The sequence below is a fragment of the Balaenoptera acutorostrata genome, chromosome 12, assembly GCF_949987535.1.
Source record: "Balaenoptera acutorostrata chromosome 12, mBalAcu1.1, whole genome shotgun sequence".
NCBI classification, from domain to species: domain Eukaryota; kingdom Metazoa; phylum Chordata; class Mammalia; order Artiodactyla; family Balaenopteridae; genus Balaenoptera; species Balaenoptera acutorostrata.
Window position 1 is genome coordinate 30373684 of NC_080075.1, and position 20966 is coordinate 30394649.

At 37.6% G+C, this 20966-nt stretch overlaps 2 protein-coding genes across 8 annotated transcripts in view; one reads left to right on the top strand and one right to left on the bottom strand.

Moving 5' to 3' along the window:
- The window catches only part of ALMS1 (ALMS1 centrosome and basal body associated protein), a 235882-nt gene that overhangs the window by 81181 nt on the left and 133735 nt on the right, over positions 1–20966 (bottom strand). For all 7 annotated transcript variants that reach the window (XR_009009950.1, XR_009009949.1, XM_057558483.1 and 4 more), the window contains exons 12-13: positions 13445–13686; positions 7571–7696 (exon numbers count right to left, since the gene is read on the bottom strand). Coding sequence is in view for 5 of the 7 variants with exons in the window: in XM_057558483.1 (XP_057414466.1) it covers positions 7571–7696; positions 13445–13686 (368 nt within the window). In the remaining 2 variants the exon portion in view is untranslated. The remainder of the gene's footprint in view (positions 1–7570; positions 7697–13444; positions 13687–20966) is intronic.
- LOC130709410 (mitochondrial import inner membrane translocase subunit Tim8 A-like) lies at positions 806–1318 on the top strand. Its single transcript, XM_057558487.1, has one exon. The coding sequence runs from the start codon at positions 861–863 to the stop codon at positions 1152–1154; it is 294 nt and encodes a 97-aa protein (XP_057414470.1). The 5' UTR covers positions 806–860; the 3' UTR covers positions 1155–1318.

The following is a 20966-nucleotide window of genomic DNA, read 5'->3' on the forward strand; positions in this document are numbered from 1 at the left end:
AGCATTGCTTCATTTCTCTGTAATGAATTCTTCATTTTGATTCATCTCTTCAGCTGGGTGAGTCTTCAAGTGAATTTTTCAAGAAGGTACAGAGGTTGAATATACTTTCTAGCTGCTGTGTACTTGTGAAAATGTCTTTTCATTGTCATAGTGCTTAATGAAAATGCACTGGGTCCATAAATCCTTGAATTATATAATTTTCCCAATAAATACAGATTTGGTTCCATTATTTTTACATTTAGTATTTTAAATAAGCCTGATATCAGACTAAATTTTCTTCTCTTAACTTTTTTTTAAATTGTATATTTATGGGATTTTCTTCTATTTATTTTGACTCAAAAATCTTTTTCTGATATGTGTCTCAGTCTCTGATTTTTCCCTGGATTTTTATGGCAACTTTCAATCTGCATACAGTGTTCCCCTTTTCAGGAGAAGGATGTTTTATTCAATTAAGTGTTTGAATATTACTTTCTTCCTCAGCTACAGATATAATTCTTGGTTTGGTTTACTTAGCTATGTTTCTTATGTCTCTCATCATCTTTCACAGCATTTTCATTTTCTTCTTCTTTTTCCTCTGTAATTTTGCAGACTCTCAGATTTGTCCTCATCACTAATTTAACTTCCTTCATGTTAATTCCACCCTTTCTTGCCTGCAAAATGTATTTTAAATGTTACCAAATCTTTACAGTATTAGGTAGTCTTTTCCTTCATATGTTCATTCCTGCCCACCCCCCCCCACACACTTTTTTTCTAAATTGAGACAAAACATGAAATTCACCAATTAAGGGTTCCGCCGTGGAGACACGTGAAGGTCGGTGAGTTGGTGCGGAGTTTGTCTCGGCACGCGTGGCCGCGCTGGGATGGCGTCCTCCTCGTCTTCCTCCGCAGCGGGTTTGGGCTCGGTCGACCCGCAGCTGCAGCATTTCATCGAGGTAGAGACTCAGAAGCAGCGCTTCCAGCAGCTGGTGCACCAGATGACGGAACTTTGTTGGGAAAAGTGCATGGACAAGCCTGGGCCAAAGTTGGACAGTCGGGCTGAGGCCTGTTTTGTGAACTGCATTGAGTGCTTCATTGATACAAGCCAATTCATCTTGAATCGACTGGAACAGACCCAGAAATCCAAGCCAGTCTTCTCAGAAAGCCTTTCTGACTGACCTGAGTATTACCTCTCTGGAAAAGGAAGGTAGTTCAAGAAATGAAGAGCAGTTGATGGGATGGTTGAAGAAAAGGCTGTGGGGGGATCGGCTCCCACCTTTGTCACTCTTGGGACATCCTGTCATCTGAGAATGAACAAAGACCAATTTTTGTGTGTGGGGGTGGTTTGAGGGTCAAATGTGTTTGGGGTTGTGTTTTTTAATGCTAATCTTGGGAAAACAATTGACAGATGAATGGAAAACTCTATTAGGTGTATGTTGCTGTATGTGGGACGATGCTTTCCTCATAGTCCCATTAACTGCTTCCTATAATTTTAATAGTGGAACTGCTCTATAATTTGATATGTGGGACCACATAGGTAATAATCTGTTATTTGCGTGGATTCCTTTCAGATTTCTGGAGAGATCGATATACATCTTTGTGTCTCTCAGAAAGGGCAGCAGTGGGGGAAAGAGCAATTTGGTACTTGACTGTAGGCCTCCTTATCTAGTGTTTGATTATCAGTGCTGGAAAAAAAAGGTATGGAGTATTCATACAGTACATTTCACCTTTCTAGATTATCTCCCTCCCTTATACTGTGGTTCACTTAAATATCTATATATAAAGTACAGTCTTGAGCTACAGGTAGCCTGAGAGTCCAGAGGCCTTTAGTTAAAGGAATCTAGCCAGCGAACATAATTCTCATACTAAACTGCCACAAGAAAGAAGTTAACTTACCCTGTATGTCAGGGTCCAAAAAAATTTAAAGATGTGCCTAAATGAAAAAATAAGTTATAAAGATTTAGGCCAGTCAAAAACTAACAGCAGTTTCAGGTAGAGGTGCATGCCTAATGTAAACCAGCATAGTTTCCATTTACTGCATTCTTTTAATCACTGAAATAAAAACTCCTACAAGATTCAAAAAAAAAAAAATTCACTGATTAAAGTAAGTGTACAATTCACTAGTTCTTAGTATTTTCACAACCAATATTGCTATCTAATTCCAGAACATTTTTGTCATGCCCCCACAAAGAAATCTTGTATATGTTAGCTGTTACTCCCTATTTTCCCCTCCCCAACATCCCCTGGCATCCACTAATCTACTTTCTGTCTACATGGATTTGCTCATTCTGGACATTTCATATACATGGAATTATACAATATATGACCTTTTGCTATTGGCTTGAAATATTTCTCCCTTTAATAGTGTCAGTTTTTCGTACTTCCCTGGTGGTACAGTGGTTAAGAATCCGCCTGCCAATGCAGGGGGCACGGGCTCGAGCCCTGGTCTGGGAACATCCCACATGCCGCAGAGCAACTAAGCCCGTGTGCCAAAACTACTGAGCCTGCACTCTAGAGCCCAAGAGCCACAACTACTGAAGCCCATGCACTTAGAGCCCGTGCTCCTCAACAAGAGAAGCCACCACAATGAGAAGCCCGCGCACCACAACAGAGTAGCCCCTGCTCGCCACAGCTAGAGAAAACCCGCGCACGACAACGAAGACCCAACGCAGCCAAAAATACAAATACAAATAAATAAATAAATAAATTTATTTATTTAAAAAAATAGTGTCAGGTTTTTTCATTTTAATTCTGTTAGTTTTTCTTTATGTATTTGGGACTTGCTTATACTGCATTTGTCTTTTAAGTCATATAGGAGAAAAACTAAATTACAAACAAAAACACATTTATACTGTCTTTTGTATTTACTTATGTAGTTACCTTTAGTACTTTTTTCATGTGGATTTAAGTTACTGTCTGGTGTTCACCATTTCATCTTGAAAAAAATCTCTTTAGTATTTTCTGTGGGTCAGTTTGCTAGCAGTGGAGTCTTTCAACTGTTGTTTATCTGAGAATGTCTTCATCTCTCCTTCATTTCTGAAGGGTAGTTTTGCTAGGTACAGAATACTTGGTAGGCAGGTTTTTTTCCTCAGCTCTTTGCATATGTCATTGCAATGCCTTCTGGCCTCTATGGTTTCTGATGAAAAATCAGCAATTAGTCTTATTGAAGATTCTTTGTACATGATAACTCCGCTCTTGCTGCTTTAACACTGTCTTTGTCATTTGATGGTTTATGATGTATCTAGATGTGGCTCTCTTTGACTGTATCATGCTTGGACTTCCTTGAGCTTTTGGGATGTGCAGGTTAACAGCAGTCATCAAATTTGTGAAATTTTAGGCCATTATTTCTCCAAATACTCCTTCAGTCTCTTTTTCTGTCTCTTCATGTGGAACTCCCATTATGTGTATAATAGGATGCTTGAAGGTGTCCCATCGGACTCTGAGATTCTGTTAATTTCTCTTCATTCTTTTTTCTTTCTGTTTCTCACACTGGATAATCTCAATTGGCCTATCTTCAAGTTCACTGACTCATACTTCTGCCTGTTCAAATCTGATACTGAGCTGTCTCCAGTCAATTTTTTATTTCAGTTATTGTACTTTTCAACTACAGATCTTCTGTTTGGTTCTTTTTTGTAATTTCTCTATCGATATTCTCTATTTGGTAAGACACTGTTCTTATACTTCTTTAGACATGGTTTCATTTAGTTCTTTGAACATATTTTAAATAGCTATTTTAACATCTTCATTTACTAAGTCCAATGTCTGAGATTCCTCACAGACAGTTTCTAAACTATTTTTCTTTTGTATGGTCCATGTATTTTTTTTTTTACTTTGAATTTCCATATCTTGTAACTTTTTGTTGAAAACTGGACATCTTAAAAAATATAATGTGACAACCCTGGAAATCAGAGTCTACTACCTCCCTAGGGTTTCCTGCTGTTGCTTTATGTGGTTTTTTTAAAAGTAACTTTTCTGAACAAATTCTATAAAGTCTACTGAAGCTGCCACTCAACTAGCTTAGTGGTCAGCTAACGCCTAGATGGAGATATCCTTAAACATCTAGAAACAATAAATCTCCCACTCTTTGCCGAGGGACTATGTGCACATAGCCATCAACGCTGAGGGCAGGGAGTTATCAATTCTGCCTTAGCCTTCCCTTTCTTCTTGCCCAGAGCCTCAAGGGCAGCCAAAGGTAAAGGGTAGGCCCCTCTCAGATCTTTCCTGAGCATGCACTCAGGCCTGTGCACACTTGTGGTCTTCTAGAGTCCTAGGAATATATCAATGCTTTTCAAAATATCTATGGACATCTCATCCTCAGTTTTTCCGTTAAAGCTTTTGGTTAGTCTATTGTTTGTCTCAAGTGTTATCCACTGCCTCATGCATTGTGACATTAAAACACTTGCCTGGGGACTTCCCTGGTGGTCTAGGGGGTAAGACTCCGAGCTCCCAATGCAGGGGCCCCGGGATCGATCCCTGATCAGGGAACTAGGTCCTGCAACTAAGGAATCCACATGCCGCAACGAAGATCCTGAGTGGTGCACCTAAGACCCGGCGCAGCCAAAATAAATAAATTAAATAAATAAATATTTAAGAAACTAAAATAAAACACTTACCTGTAAGTGTTTTTTGACAAACACCTCACACATAGACACAGAGGCTCATACGCACTGGATAGCTCTGAGTAAGGTCAAATAAAGATAAGCCTTTTGAGTGGAGTCTTCCAGAGAGCCATCAGACAGGTCAAATACTGACAATTCTTTGGGAATGAAATTGTGAAAGAGGTCCAGCTCTGTTCTGCTCCCTCCAGTCCTGGGAATGCAGGCTGGTATTTTTCAAGGTTATCACTGAGCTGAGTGTGGCAATGAGAATAGGGCAAGGTAAAATGCCACAAGCTTACTATTCTTATCAAGGTTCAGCCATTTTTCTTGAATAAATGCTTACTACAAAAGCTACAAGCCTTTGGTTAATTTCCAGAGTTTTGGAAAAGTTTTCCATAAAGTTTTGCCAAAATTCTGTTGCTTTTATCACAGGGCAAAATGTTGGAGGTCTTTACTCCACCATTTTTTTCTGCTATTAACTCCTCAGTTTTTTTTAAAAATCCCAGCCAGTTCTCTCCCCATGGCTTTTTGCTCCTATTGACAGTAAGTATAAGTATATAAAGTATTTAAATGTCTTAAATGAATATCAAAATAACATCTATATTATATATTGGTATGAGATATAAAATGGCTTACAAAAAAAAAGACATAGTACCTATCTTCACAGAACTTACTGTCAGATATAAATGAAATCCTGTTACTACTTCAGAGTGTTAATTGACCTAATGCGTAAATCTCTAACATCTATCTCTTTCTTGGCGAGGTTACCTTTGCCTTGTTTTTTCGTTTTTGTTTTGTTTTTAATTTATTTATTTTTATTTTTGCCTGTGTAGGGTCTTCGGTGCTGTGCATGGGCTTTCTCTAGTTGCAGCGAGCGGGGGCTACTCTTCGTTGCAGTGCGCGGGCTTATCATTGCAGTGGCTTCTCTTTTTGCGGTGCACAGGCTCTAGACGTGCGTGCTCCAGTAGTTGTGGCTCGCAGGCTCTAAAGAGCAGGCTCAGTAGTTGTGACGCACGGGCTTAGTTGCTCTGTGGCATGTGGGATCTTCCCAGACCAGGGCTGGAACCCGTGTCCTCTGCATTGGCAGGCAGATTCTTAACCACTGCACCACCAGGGAAGTCCCTTTGTTTTTGTTTTTAAAAGAATTTTATGAGTGCAATTGTTGACTCATTCTCAACTGAGGAGAAATTATTTGGTCTAAATATCTGCAATGGTTTATGACTTTCCCTTGGCCCCAAACTCTAGTTGGATCTTTCTAATATCTATAGAATCACAACATACTAATAGACAATATCTATCAGAACAATTCCTAGACTTTCATCTAGATCAGCTGTACTGGTCTAAGAAACTATTATTTTCTACTGTCAACTCCCTCACTCTCAGAATAGATGCAGAACATGATAAATGACAACCTCAACTCTATATAGCTAACAGATCTCTTTTTGTCTAATTGATGCATTCAGTACTTTATTTATACGGACAGTATTTCTCAGGATACAATGTACCATCCCTGAGTCATTTCCTCTTCCCACTGCTGTCCAATTTTTCTCAAAGTTAATATCTCCAAAGGGAAGAGTTAGGATGTAAATGAATAGAAGTACACAGGAGGCCTCAAAAAATATTGGAACACCTGATTAGACTTCTATTGGTACATTCTGTCTTCTGAACTAGGGGGCTGAAAGTGAAACTGAGATAAAAGATTTTCCTACCTACAATCAATTAAGTAAGCTTGTTTTATGTCTGGTAGCCATTAAGTGTGTTTTTAAAATCATAGCCATGCGGGTAGTGAAAATTTCTTCCAGTTCCTGGTTATAGGCTTCATAATCAATCCTAACATATGAGCATTTTGTGGTTCTTCTTTTCAGTGACATCACAGTGGGAAATCAGGAGCAATTATAGCAGGGGCTTTAACTCAGTTACCATTAGATACTAGTTGGGTCCTCTTAAAATTAACAGAAAATCTGCGTAAGACCAGGGACAACTACTTTCTTTTCAATTTCTACACCTATAAAGATGTCTATTGACAAATCATGAACAATTTATATCTAAACTGAACCAAGTCAACTCCTGTGGACCAATCAATATGTTATCCCAACAATCAAAACCCCACACCATACCAACTCAATATCCTTATCTTATAATTTTCCACAGAAAATATTTATTCAGTTCCTCCACGGGATGCTATTCATTTTCTAAATCTGCAGTTCTATTGTAGTGATCTCACAGGGGTGCTGTGGGATATTTTAAAATTCTAGGGAAACAGTGATATGTAATATCTGGTGTACAGGACAAAAACTAATAGCTAAAGATAGTTTAAAGTTTCAACATTAGATACTGCTACATTCCTTTCAATGCTGCTGTCTGTATCTCTGCAGAGTTGGATTTTTGACAGTTTCTGTACCAAAAGCAATAAATGAGGGTGGTTGTGTCCAATTTCATCTCAAGGTTTGAGAAACTGTGCCCTAATAGCCACACATATCTCATTAGCAAGTAATTATGCATATTTATGAACAAAGTAAAATGTTTTCTTTCAAACACAAAACCAAAAATATTTTTGTTTATTAAGTTGTAAGATCAAAACAGTAAGTACTTTTATACCCTAATAACATAATAGCTTAGTATCTGAAAAAATACTTCATGTATTTATATGCTGCTGATGATTTATATCCCTATGATGATGAGAAAAGAAATCACCCAAACACTAGGGTGACCGTGAACAGAGAAAACTTGGAAACCTTTGTCCTAGATGGAGTCCACTAACCCAAACAAGTAACTGTTCATACAATTTTCTTCAAATATTTATCAAATGTTTGAGTGTACACAATACATCTGACCAAATAGCTCACCTATCTGAACCAGAGACTGAGTCATGAAAAGCTCCATGTTTCACTTAAAGATTAAATAGCACTGTGCTTTCAAATGTCACCCAGAATTAAACAGCCAATCCACAAATAAAATTTCAAAAAATAAAATTTTGAATAATTTCTGCATAATACCTGAGTGTGAGCTCTCAATGGTGGTGTCTGACTTGGAATCCAGAGATGAAGGAATTTGTCTTAATTGGGGAACATAGTACATCTTCGTACTACCAGAAGGCTTATATGGCAACAGTAAAGGCTGGCCTAAGGAGATAAAGATCAGAATAATTAATAAGAAAACATTGATTAATTAGCTGAACAAATATTAAGTACCATTAATGTGCCAAGCAGTGGTCAAGATTCTTGGAATATATCAGTAAACTAGCATTCTAAAAGAGGGAGATATACAGTAAACAATTAGCATACTAAATAAGTAAATCATCTAGTATTTTTATAAATTATTAGTGACATAAAAAATTAAGAAAATACTGGGACTTCCCTGGTGGTGCAGTGGGTTAAGAATCTGCCTGCCAATGCAGGGGACACGGGTTCGATACCTGGTCTGGGAAGATCTCACATGCTGTGGAGCAACTAAGCCTGTGCGCCACAACTACTGAGCCTGCGTGCCACAACTACCAAGCCCGTGTGCCACAACTACTGAAGCCCGTCCTCCCTAGAGCCTGAGCGTCACAACTACTGAGCCCATGTGCCGCAACTACTGAAGCCCACGCACTCTAGGGCCCTTGTGTTGCGACTACTGAGCCCTCGTGCTGCAAGTACTGAAAACCTGCGCACCTAGAGCCCGTGCTCCACAACAGGAGAAGCCACCACAATAAGCCCATGCACCACAACGAAGAGTAGCCCCCACTCGCCACAGCTAGAGAAAGCCCGCGTGCAGCAACAAAGACCGAAAACAGCCACTCCCCCCCGAAAAATCAGAAAATGCTGAGGAAGATTAGAAGTATTTGGGAAATTGCAGCAGGATGCAGTTTAAATAGAGTGGTAAGGGTAGGTAGGATTCACTGAGAAGACGACTTCTTAGCAATCTATTCCATATTTAGATGGCTCTAACTAAGAAACACTTTATCTTATATTGAACCCAAACCTGGTCGTTGTTAACCCCTACTACTGATCTTTGGAGGTTCTCCCGCCAGAGTCATAGAAAGTAAATCTAATTCTCTTCTATGTGGCAGATTTTCAAAATAAGTTTTCCATTATAAAAGTATAAATTCTCAATATTAAAAAAATACACAGAAATAAAAAAGACAAAGTCTTACCACTCAAAGATAACTATTATTAATATTTTAATGTATTTCTATGGGTCTTTCCTCTGTATTTCTTATTTGTTTACATAGTTGTGTATAGTATGTATAATGTGGAATTCAGTTTTTCTATTTTACATTGATAATAAAATATTCATTTTATTTCCTATCTTCACACTTTTTATCATTCTACTACACATTAAGTGTATTTAACCCTTCTCATAATGTTAAAAATTTAGGCTAAATTAAATTTTCAATAATAAAGAATTCTCTAAAGACTTCCTGTTTATAGCATACCCATTATCCTCTGCTGCCCCATCTCACATGAATTTTCTGATTTCAGAGTGAAAAATTGCCATTTATAGTTTCTTTTTTTTAAATACTAACTGCTAAAATTCTTTCTAAAATGTCTGTGACATAGTAGTAATTTGATTATTATAGAAAATGAAATCTTTTTCTTTTCCTTATTTTTTTTTTTGCTTCGTTGGGTCTTCATTGCTGCATGCGGGCTTTCTCTAGTTGCGGCGAGGGGGGCTACTCTTCATTGTGGTGTGCGAGCTTCTCACTCTTCTCACTGCAGTGGTTTCTCTTGTTGTGGAGCACAGGCCCTAGGCACGCAGGCTTCAGTAGTTGCGGTGCACGGGCTTAGTTGCTCTGAGGCATGTGGGATCTTCCCGGACCAGGGCTTGAACCCGTGTCCCCTGCACTGGCAGGCGGATTCTTAACCACTGTGCAACCAGGGAAGTCCCTGAAAGCTTTTTCTATATACTGTTTTCCTTCCATGATATGGCAGAAACTCTCTCTCTGTAACAGCATTTTGATATTTAGCTGGGTACACACTGCTCATCTGTACCCTGTATTTCCCAATCTCCCTTGCAGACACATATGGACATATGACTAAGTCTGGGCCCAAAGGTCAAGGGTGAGAATAATGTCTGCAACTTCCAGGCATCCCATTAAAACACTCCACTGGCTGCTGCTAAAATTTATCCTCCCCATTACTCTTCTTGTCCAGTATTTTCTTTATTATTCTTCCTGAAAAAATTTAAGATCAATTAAACAAGTTCAAAAGAACAATTCCATTAGAATTTTGAGTAGAATTACATTAGAGTTTAAATTCATTTGGGAATAAATGACATCTTCAAATATTCAATTTTCCCATTCAGAAATATCCCATCCCTCCTTTTAGTCTACTGTCCTTTTCTATGCCTACACAAAGGATTAGTATTGCCATCACATGAGTCTGATAAAATTCTTGTTTAGGTTACTCCTCAGTATTCATGGGGTTGTACTGCTCATTCAAATAGAATTTGGTAGATAGCTACCACTTCTCCTGATTAAACACAACAGCTTCTTCAGTTTATCCTTATGGACCATGGTCTTCTCTTGCATCCTGTAATCACCTCTAGATGGACTCCTAGTTGCCCATGTCTAGTTTATAAAAATCAAAATACTCTAGACAGAGTCTGATAGTCCCAGAGTCGAATGAGATCTCCTTCATTCTGGACGCATTAACAACTTTTATATTACTTAGAATTGTGTTACCATCCTTGACCACTCCATCATTCTGATGATTTGACATGGAATCCATATTACTAGTACCCTGCTTCCAACCAAGGAACTGACTTCATAGGGAAGGAAATGAGACAAAAGGCTGACGCCTAAAGGGAGTCACTGTTCTCCTCACAAGCCTGATCACCCACAGCTATCGTAAACTCAAAAAAAAAAAAGCGAGTGAACAATTTACTGATAACTGTCATGGCACAAGCTGGGAGGCATCACTTTCTGAGGCTGGAATGCTAGCTTACCGAATACAGCATGTGCTCAGAACCACATGTGGCACTTGCCTATCCCACAGACAGAATGCATGTATTTAGGAACAAAGGCAGAAGCCTTTAAAATCTTTTGCTTTCTATCTCTGTGACTCTGCTTTGTTTGATGGAAGATCTTAGAAATAAGGGAGGGGCACTTCTACCAGGAGACAGGAGCCATCTAGTCATTTTACATTCTTTATGTCACTGAAACAATACAGGGAATAGGATGCCACAGTGTTAACTAAAACTACAATTGACCTTAACTATCAGGGAGAAATAAGGTTACCTTAAAAGAAGAAAGTCAGTAGGAGTATGGCTTACACCTAGGGGACCACTTTACCAAGCCTGGTCATAGAAATTAACAAAAAATGACCTTAAACCTATGCAGGGCTAGCAAAGCCTTAGACTACTTAGGAATACTTGTACCAACCTATCAGGCAAAACCCCAGCCAATGAGAACCTGGCTGAATTCAAGGAGAATGAAGAAATGTATAGAGGCTGGAAGAATTTAAATAACAGGAAAAATAGGCTGTAGCCTCTACTTCTCTTTGGACGTTGCTGTAGTCATTATTGTTAGAATATTGACTTAGTAGTTTTCTTCCTCCACCAGTGTATATAAAGCTTGGTGGTGATGGTTAAATTTACCATTTAGTTCAAAGTTTGTAGAAAATGGACAACAACAATTGGGCAGAATTACAATGGACCCAGAGCAAGAATGGCTACCATGTGGAGATGGAGAATTCAGAGGCAAGATAAGTGGCTTTTTGAAATTCTCAACAACTTTATGTTTGGATGCAGAAGTCTTAGTTACTTTGGACTGCCTATCTCTGGGGGAAGAAGCGACTATTCAGCAAATAATGGTTGTTCCTGGGAGAGAAAAAAAGGACTGCAGAAGGGTAAAGAAGAAAGTCCAACCATAAAATTTATTTCTTCAAAAAACTTGCAAATGGAACTAAATATAAACATATAGCATATTACTCTTCATTTGTTAATTCAGAGCAGTGGACACATAGTCATAAATTCAACATGCTATTCTGTATACTTTTAAAATATTTTTTAAAATTTTACTTCTGAATCCACAGAGTTAAAAATATTTTATTATTAAACCAAATAATATTTATCTTTTAAAGGAGTCCTTTCTACCAAGTACCTGTATGTAAAGGTAAAACCATGAACTGTGGGCTCTATATAGACTGATCTACCATTGATGTCAGAAGAGGTATAGAATACTTTCACAGTTGGATTTCCTCTCCTGTGCTCTGCCACCAACATGAAAACAGCATAGCCCACAGTAGCCTGGGTTTCAGTACAAGGCATGTGGAACAGAACCAAACCATTTTTGCATCTTGATGCCAAACTCCAACTGACTCATAAGCCCATGAGTGAGGAAAGCAAATGTCTGTTGTTATAAAGCACTGAGATTTTCGAGGTTCTTATACAGTATCACGGTGGCAATAGGTAACTGACACATTAAAGGCGTTCTGTGTGATATTGATTAGACTATACATTTGGGGGGCATAATTTTATTTCACAATAAAAATGTATAAGAAATATAACCATCTCGGGCTTCCCTGATAGCGCAGTGGTTAAGAATCCACCTGCCAATGCAGGGGACACGGGTGCCAGCCCTGGTCCGGGAAGATCCTACATGCCACGGAGCAACTAAGCCCATGTGCCACAACTACTGAGCCTGCGCTCTAGAGCTCGCGAGCCACAACTACTGAGCCCATGCGCCACAACTACTGAAGCCCACACGCCTAGAGCCCGTGCTCCGCCACAAGAGAATCCGCTGCAATGAGGAGCCCGTGCACCGCAATGAAGAGTAGCCCCAGCTCGCCGCAACTAGAGAAAGGATGCGCGTAGCCATGAAGACCCAACACAGCCAAAAATAAAATAAATAAAATTTAAAAAAAAAAGGAAAAGAAATATAACCATTTCAACATATAAATGTATTTATTCAAATTAAATTCAGTGCAATTTAAATGTGGAACTAAGCAATTTTCTTTATACATTTAGGCATATTCCATTTATACCTACAGACAGATAAACTTTTTGCACAAGTAGGAAAACTTAAAATATATTTTGAATAGATTTGTACAAACTGTTGAATACTTTAAAATTAGTTATTTAAAGTTCCCACCCTCATTTGGAGGTAGAATGGGAACTTAACTTTCCAGTTACTGGTCTGAAAAAGAAAATATCTTGCTATAATTTTGAATGTTATATAGTATAAGCACAATAAAAATATCACTGTCATGATAGCATAGGAACACTCTAAATGTAGACCTTATGGTAGAGATTGCTAGCTGTTCACCAAAACTCATTTCTTCTTCATCCTGGAAAGCACAGCTAAACTATTCCTAGTCAGTGGAAAGTGATGTGGGCCACACCTAGGCCTAGTCCATAAAAGCCTCCCAACATGTGCTCCTCCATGCTTTTCGTCCCTTCCAGTTGACTATGATGATGAATCCAAGGTTCCATGTTTTAAAGAAAGCAGAGTCACAGTCAACCTGGGTCCCTGCTCAACGTTTCTTGAGCAAGAAATAGACTGGTATTGTGTTTGCTATCTGTTCATTGTATCATGCAAAACAATAGTAAAAGAAAACAATGCCAAATAATTATCTTCCTCCCTAAAATTGAACCTCTATAGTTTTCAAGTTTTCGTGAACTACTTGCATTCTTATGACAAGTATTATGAGTTGAAAATACATCAACCACAAGTAGCATGAGTTTCACATAGGTTGTTAACTTCACTAGAAATTGAAGTAAAAACATAATAAATTATATTCTTTTCATAGCTATGTAAATAAAAGATGATATAATCACGTACAACCTAATGCTTAAAATTAAAATTAGGTTTTCTAACTAGAAAGACCCAATCAAGAAATTTCTTAATTACACACAAAAGTTGGTAATATGACCTAAAATTCTCTTACCATCTGTGCCATGAAGAACAGTAATCTGTTGGACTGAAGATGATGAAGCAAACTTGACAGGAACTTTGCCCGACTTCTGTGTACTGAGCTCTGGAATATCATGTCCACGATCTTCAGCATTAACAAAAATCTCAGATGAAAACATGGCTTTTCCTGGACTTTCTGTTGTTATCTGAGTGACTGCATCAGATGATAATTTTCCAGAGAAGGGAGAAAACGGGGTCTTAATCTCCTTTGGTGATCTGAACAAAAAAGAGAAAGCACACAGCAGGTCATATCCTTGGCTTATCAAATACTGTAATTTCTTTCCAGTGGCTTCAATATTTTTTGGAGATACATCCAACTCAAATGGTTAAGTTATTTCTGCAGTACCCTTTGCTTTTTTACATACTTATTACAGGGTGATCATGCATGAGTTTACTTTTACTTATTTTAAAATCTACTTTTATTTTGGATTTAGAATGCTATTATATAAGGAAAGGGTACTTTTCAGTTGAAGTGGAAAGATATCCATTAAAAAATAATTACTGGAAGTCCACTATAAATTAGGGGACTATGCTAAATGCACAGAGTGTACAAAAATAAAAAAGACACAAAGACTTTCCTCAAGAAGTTTATATGTCAGTGGGGGAACCAGAGGTTTTTAAGGTTGTAATTATGTATATAGATTATAAAGAATCCATATTAAAATATAATGGAGTAAATAAATGAGTGTATAAATACATAAATAGGAGGGAGGGAGAAGACAAATCTTGCCAACAGAAGAATTCCATATGTAGGTAACCTCCCCCCCGGCATCCATCTCCTCCCCAAGGAGGTGGAGGTGAAGCTTAATCTTCCCCTTAAGTCCAGACCTGGGCTGGTCTTAATGATTGAATTCCAAAGAGAGTATAAAATGGGAGAAAAAGTAACTTTACAGTGGAGAAACCAAGCAAACACCATGTTATGCAAGTGATGATGTTTCACATCACCAGTGATGTCACGGAGACACTACATACTCTCTGTTATGATGTGATGAGAAGGTTACTTCGCTTCTGTGGTATTCTTTGCCAAAACCTATAACTCCAGTCTAATCATGAGAAAAACATCAGCCAAACCCAGACTGAGAACAATTCTACAAAATATCAGACAAATATTCCTCAAGACTGTCAAAATCATGAAAAACAAGGAAGGAATGAGGAATTGTCATAGACCAGAGAAGACTAAGGAGACATGACAACTAACTAAGTGGAATGTGATATACTGGATTGGGTCCTAGAACAGAAAAAGGTCATTAACGGGAAAACTGGTGAAATCCAAAAAAAGTCTGAAGTTTAGTTAATAGTAATGTATAAATGTTAGCAATAGGAAAAACTGGGAGAGAGGTAAAGGGAACTGTATTATGTTTATATCTTTTCTGCAGATTTGAAATTATTTGAAAATAAAAAAGGTCATTTTTAAAAAATGGAGTAATACTGTATTGTATTATATCATAGAAGAAGAAGACCTTTTAAAAGGTCTTTTAAACCTCCACCCTCTATATACTATTCACTAATTAAAAGGACAATTATGAGAAAAGACAATAGGCCCATCTCCCTTATGTATATAGAAGCAAAAATGATAAACAAAATGTTAGACAATCAAATGTAGCGTGTGTGAGTGTGTGTGTGTGTGTGTGTGAATTCCTACCAAGCTGTTTACTCCAGAAATGCAAGGGGAGTTAACATTCAAATATCAATAAATGTCATGTACCACATCAATAAAATAAAGGAGAAAATGTATATGATCATATCAGTATAGTCAGATAAAGCATTTGATAAAATTGAGTAATTATGTATGATTAAAAACTCATAGCAAAGGGAAACTACAAAAAACTTTAGAGCCACCATCCTATTTATAGTGAAATGTGGAGAATGTCCACTCTTAAGATTAGGAACAAAATAAGAATGCCAACTCTAACCTTTTCTATTCAACCTTTTAGTAAAAGTATTAAATGGCATTAGCAGTAAGGCAGGAAAAAGAAATCAGAAATATAAGGCTAAGAAAGGAAGAAATAATACTGTCACTTTCCATATTTGATATAATTAAGGATACAGAAAATCCAAAACCATCTACAGATAACTTATTAGAATATCAGTTAGTTTTTAGAAGAGTTGCCAGATAAGAGACCAAAGATTAAAAAATTCCACTAACATTTTTCTGTGTCTGAAAAGTTATAAAATTAAAAACTAAAAAATATGCCATCTACATTATCATCAAAACATCATATACCTAATAGTAAGTATAATAAAAAATGTAAGAACCCTAAACAGAAAACTATTAATATATCATAGAGAGAAATTAAAGGTGATCTAAATAGGATTTCTACTTTGAGGCAGGATGTATAGGCATACCTCACTTTATTGCACTTCACTTTATTGTACCTTGCAGATAATGCTTTTTTTTTTTTTTTTTTTTTTTTTTTTTACAAATTGAAGGTTTGTGGCAACCCTGTGTCAAGCAGGTCTACTGGTGGTGCCATTTTCCAACAGCATTTGCTCACTTCGTGTCTCTAGGTCACGTTTTGGTAAGTCTCACAATCTTTCAAACTTTTTCATTATTATACTTGTTACATGATCTGTGATCAGTGATCTTTGATGTTACTATTGCAAAAAGATTACAGCTTGCTGAAGGCTCAGATGATGGGTAGTATTTTTAAAGTCTATTTCCAAATTAAGATATGTACTTATTTTAGACATAATGCTATTGCACACTTAATAGACTACAGTATAGCATAAACATAACTTTTACATGCACTGGGAAACCAAACAACTCGTGTGACTTGCTTTCTTAGGATATTCTCCTTATTGTGGTGTCTGGGACCAAAGCCATATCTCCATAATAATATGCCTGCACTAGGTAGGCACAGGCCATCACTCCTGCTGCAACAAGCAAACAAACTTGAATAAAAGATCATCGAGCTAAGGAAGCAATCAAGAAACAATATCAACTAATATGCTAGAGAGGGACATTTAGAGATTTGGAGCAGGCGTTTGGTGTAGGGAGACATACTCCACTGGAAAAGAGAAATCACCATACCTTTTGATGAACTCATTTGCTGGCATGATGGAGTGAAATCTAGCAGAATGTCAAGCCGATTTCCCCCACAGGACATTTCCTTAGTGTCAGGGTGGTATAGGATGATGGGGGACTGAGCCAAGAAAGCAGAGTGAAATTTCCTGCACAGTCATGGCACTAACAAACCAAATCCCGCTAGATAAAGGGGCCTGTGACAATCATTAGGTCTCCTCTTCAAGACATTTGCCAGTTTTTGAACCTATATAAAGCAGGAAGCTAAATACCTAATGCCTGAGGGAGAGAACTTTCCAAAGTGAGGAATTAGAGACCTACCAGACTCACAGTAAAAACCCAGAAGTGCCATCCCCAAGAAGGGGGCTGAGTCAGAAAAAGTGAAATCATCTGCAATGTTTCAGTGTTTATGAGACAAATTTTCATCGAGGAAGTGTAATGGCAACAAATACATAGCTGGTCTCTCCTTACATTTGCCATACTCTGAAGCTGTGAGAACTGAGAGCCTAAAGAGCTGAATTCAAACATCTGAAAGACTGAAGTCAATAACTGACTGCATTTATTGAAGAATCAAAGACCTGTCAGGCTTACAGCAAAAATCCAGGGAGGCCACAAATTAGGAAATATCATAGGTAGGATGAGACAACTAAAGCTCCAACCCAGTTCTGACCTAGTAAAATTCCTGAAATGACTGAAATGATCAGCCACTCTGATTAACAGAGAAAGGGGTAAATCTTCTCTGGTGCAAAGTAATAGCATCTTCAGTCTCTATGAAGTTTTTATTCACCATGTCCAGCACACAATCAAAAATTATGAAATTCCTGAAGCAGGAAAAAGTGACTAAAAATTAAGACAAAAAAAAAAAACCAAGAAAAATTGATTTAGAGGGAATTCAGATTCTGGAGTTAGCACAGAACTTTAAAATGACTATATTGAGAGTAAAAGATGGGGATTAATAGATTAAAATATGGAGAATCTCAATAGAAAATTGGAATCAATTTTAAAAAATCAAATACAGATAAATGAAAAATAAGAAAACTGATCCCCAGCAGACCTTAGGGAATACTAGAAGAAATTCTTTTAGGTTGAAGTAAAATGGCCCAACATAGAACAGAACTGCAGGAAAGAACAAAGAGCACTTAAAGTGTGTGTGCGTGTTTAATATATACATGTACATATACCCAGGTACATACACCTTTATATTTATATGTTGTTTTACAAATAAATGACAATAATAATGTCTTGTAGGGATGTAGAACAGAAATATACAACAAAAGCACAAACAGCAGGAGGGGGCAAATGGAGTTAAACTGTTGTAAGATGCTTCATTTTTCATAAAGTGGTAAGAATACTAATTTAAGGTTAATTGTAAAGTCAAGAAGTATAATCTCTAGAATAATCACTAAAAGAATCATAGAGAAAAAGTATAACAAAAAAATCCAGTGAAGAAGATAACATGAAATCAAGATAATTGATTAAAATAATAAAGGACAAGAGTAATAGAAAACAGCAAAGTGGCAAAACTTAAAGTCAACCACCTCAATGATTACATTAAATATAAATGAACTAAATATCCCAATTAAAAGACAAAAGTGGACAAGATGAATAAGACCCAACTATATGCTATTCACAAGAGACACACTTTAACATAAGGTCATAGGTACACTAAGTTAAAAGAATGGAAAAAGATACCCCAAGCAAACACTAATCAAAAATAAGCTTCCCCTTATCTTTCTCTTCCTCCTGGCTTTTTATTCTCTCCTTTTACCTTTCCCTTCCTGAACAACTGAATCTTAAAACCATTAGGTGGACTTTCGTAGCAGGTGGGGCAACAGTGGCCCAGAGTAAGGTATAAAAGCCTCATCGGGGTGAGGAGGGTGCCCATGTGAAAGAGTAGCTTTAGCATGTAGTATCACAATCCAATCAGGGCAAAGAGAATCTGGGGAGGTGTGGCTTGTTATGCAATATCAGAGGAGGATGAGGAGGGTTTCCATGAAGAAGAAGGCCCAGCTTGGCATGTGAACTTACTGCCCAGCCAGAATGAGGAAGGTGTCTCTACAGTGGAGCAGCCTAACATAAAGTGGCAGAACTAAAACAGAGTAGAGAAAATAATCTTCACAGACAGGCAGCCTGGGCTGGTAAGTCAGATCCCCTGCAGAATGAGAAGGGTGTCATCCAGGGCTTGGGAGTAGCCCGGTTTGGTGAGTCAGAGCTCAAGCAAGGTAAGAGCAATATCTACCATACAGGATAAGGGGAGGTAATCTGACCTGAGATGTCACACACAGCCTGGGTGATGAGGGTGTCCAACAGGGTAGCGAGGCATCTTGAGTCAGATCCTAAACAGGATGAGGGCATCCAAGCAGAGAGGAGGCCCAATGTGAGATATCAAAAGCCTAAGCAGGATGAGGAAGATGCTCCTGTGAGGAAGTAGTCCATCTCGGGGAGTTAGAGTCTAAGTGAGGTGAGGAGGGTGCCCACGTACATGGGGTGAGCATTCTGATGGGAGGAAGTCAAAAACCAAGTTGGGGGATGTTATCTATGTTTAGGGGTAGTCTAGAATGGAGTGTCAAACCCCAGCAGGGTAAGAAGAACATCCACACAAAAAGGTACTCTGAATGGAGAGTCAGAATCCAAGTAGTGAGTGAGGGCAATCCGAGCTGGGGAGAGGATGGCAGGAATGACGGGAGATTAGTTACACAATGGCAGATTAAGCAAATAAATAAATATAAAAAGCACATAAGAAGTGAGGGTTCTCACTACTGGATAAGGGAGTTACAAACACAGAAAGAGAAAAAAAAGTATAATAAAACTGAATTAGAATTGTATACATGGGTGTGAGCTTATGGTTTTTAATATATAGAGACAGATACAGAAATAAATGTAAATGAGTGTGTATGTGTGTGTGTATTTATGTATGTATGTATATACGTATGTACATAAATCCACTAAGAAGGCTGGGAGCAGCCCGATAGCAATGCTCAAATCTTGGCTTCTAAATATCACTTTCCACTAAAAGAAAGCAGGTTCCTTGGAGAAATGGCGAATTTCAGAGCTGGGGAAGAAAAAGTTATGAGCCTGAAGTATCTTGTTGTGCCAGAAGGCAAAGACATGCGCAAAAGATGACAAGAACATGTAAAAATGATACAGAAACCAGCTTGAAGGAGCTGCCACCGGTCAGTGAATCAGTGACATTTTGAGCATGAAAACAAATTACAATAGTAACACTGAATATAAGAAAACATAACTTTGTATAAGATCTCATATCCAACAAAAAACTTTTATACAGAATAGATTAAAACTCTCTAAATTCAACAGTAAAAAAAAAAATGCAGTTAGAAAATAGCAAAACTTAAACACACACTTCATCAAAGATAATATACAGAGGACAAACACATGAAAAAATGTTCATCCTCATTAGTCATTTAGAGAAATGCAGATTCAAACAACAATGAGATATCCCTATATACTTATTAGGATGGCTAAAATAAAAAATACTGACAATAACAAAAGCTGACAAGGATGTGAAGAAACTGGATCTCTCATATATTGCCAGTAGAAATGCAAAATGGTACAACCACCCTGGAAAACAGTTTGGCAGATTCTTAAAAAATAAACATATACTTACTATACAGCCCAACAATCACACTCTTGGGCATTTATCCTAGAGCAGTTTCTCAACCTTGGCACTACTAAAATTGAACCAAATAATTCTTTGTTGTGGCGGACTGACTACTCTGTGCATTCCAAGGTATTCAGCAGCATCCCTGACGGCAACAGCAAAATTCCTTCCTAGTTGTGACAATCAAAAATGACTTCAGATGTTGCTACTGTCCCCAGGGGGCCAAACTCACCCCTGGTTGAGAATCACTGTCTGAGAGAAATAGAAACTTCATTTGTGTAAAAAAAAAAGTATATGAATGTTCACAGCGGCTTTATTAATAAAAGTCAAAAGTTGGAAACAACCCAAATGTCCTTCAACAGGGAAATGGTTAAATAAACTGGTATGTATCCATACAATGGAATGCTACTTAGCAATTAAAAAAAAAAAACTATTGATATACACAACAACTTGGATGGATCTCCAGGTCATCATGTTAAGTAAAAAGAGCTAATCTCAAAGGTTACATGTTATATGATTCAATTTACAAAACATTCACAAAATGACAAAACCATATAGTAGGAAAACAGATCACTAGTTTCCAGGATTTAAAGAATGCAGAGGGCAGGGGAGAGGAGTGTGACTACAGAGGGGCAGGCATAAGGGAATTTCTTTGTGGTGACAGAATATTTCTGTATCTTGATTATAGTAGTGGTTATGTGAAATCACAATGTGATTAAATTTCACAGAATTACACACACATGCATTCAAAAAAACCTGAGTGCATGCAAAACTTGGTGAAATCTGGTTAAGTTCTGTAGTTTAGTTAATTATATTGTGCCCATGTCAATTTCCTAATGTCATTTTGATAATGTA

What these genes read in the sequence shown, in the direction of transcription:
- LOC130709410 (XM_057558487.1), top strand. Translation starts at nt 861, where the DNA reads ATGGCGTCCTCCTCGTCTTCCTCCGCAGCGGGTTTGGGCTCGGTCGAC.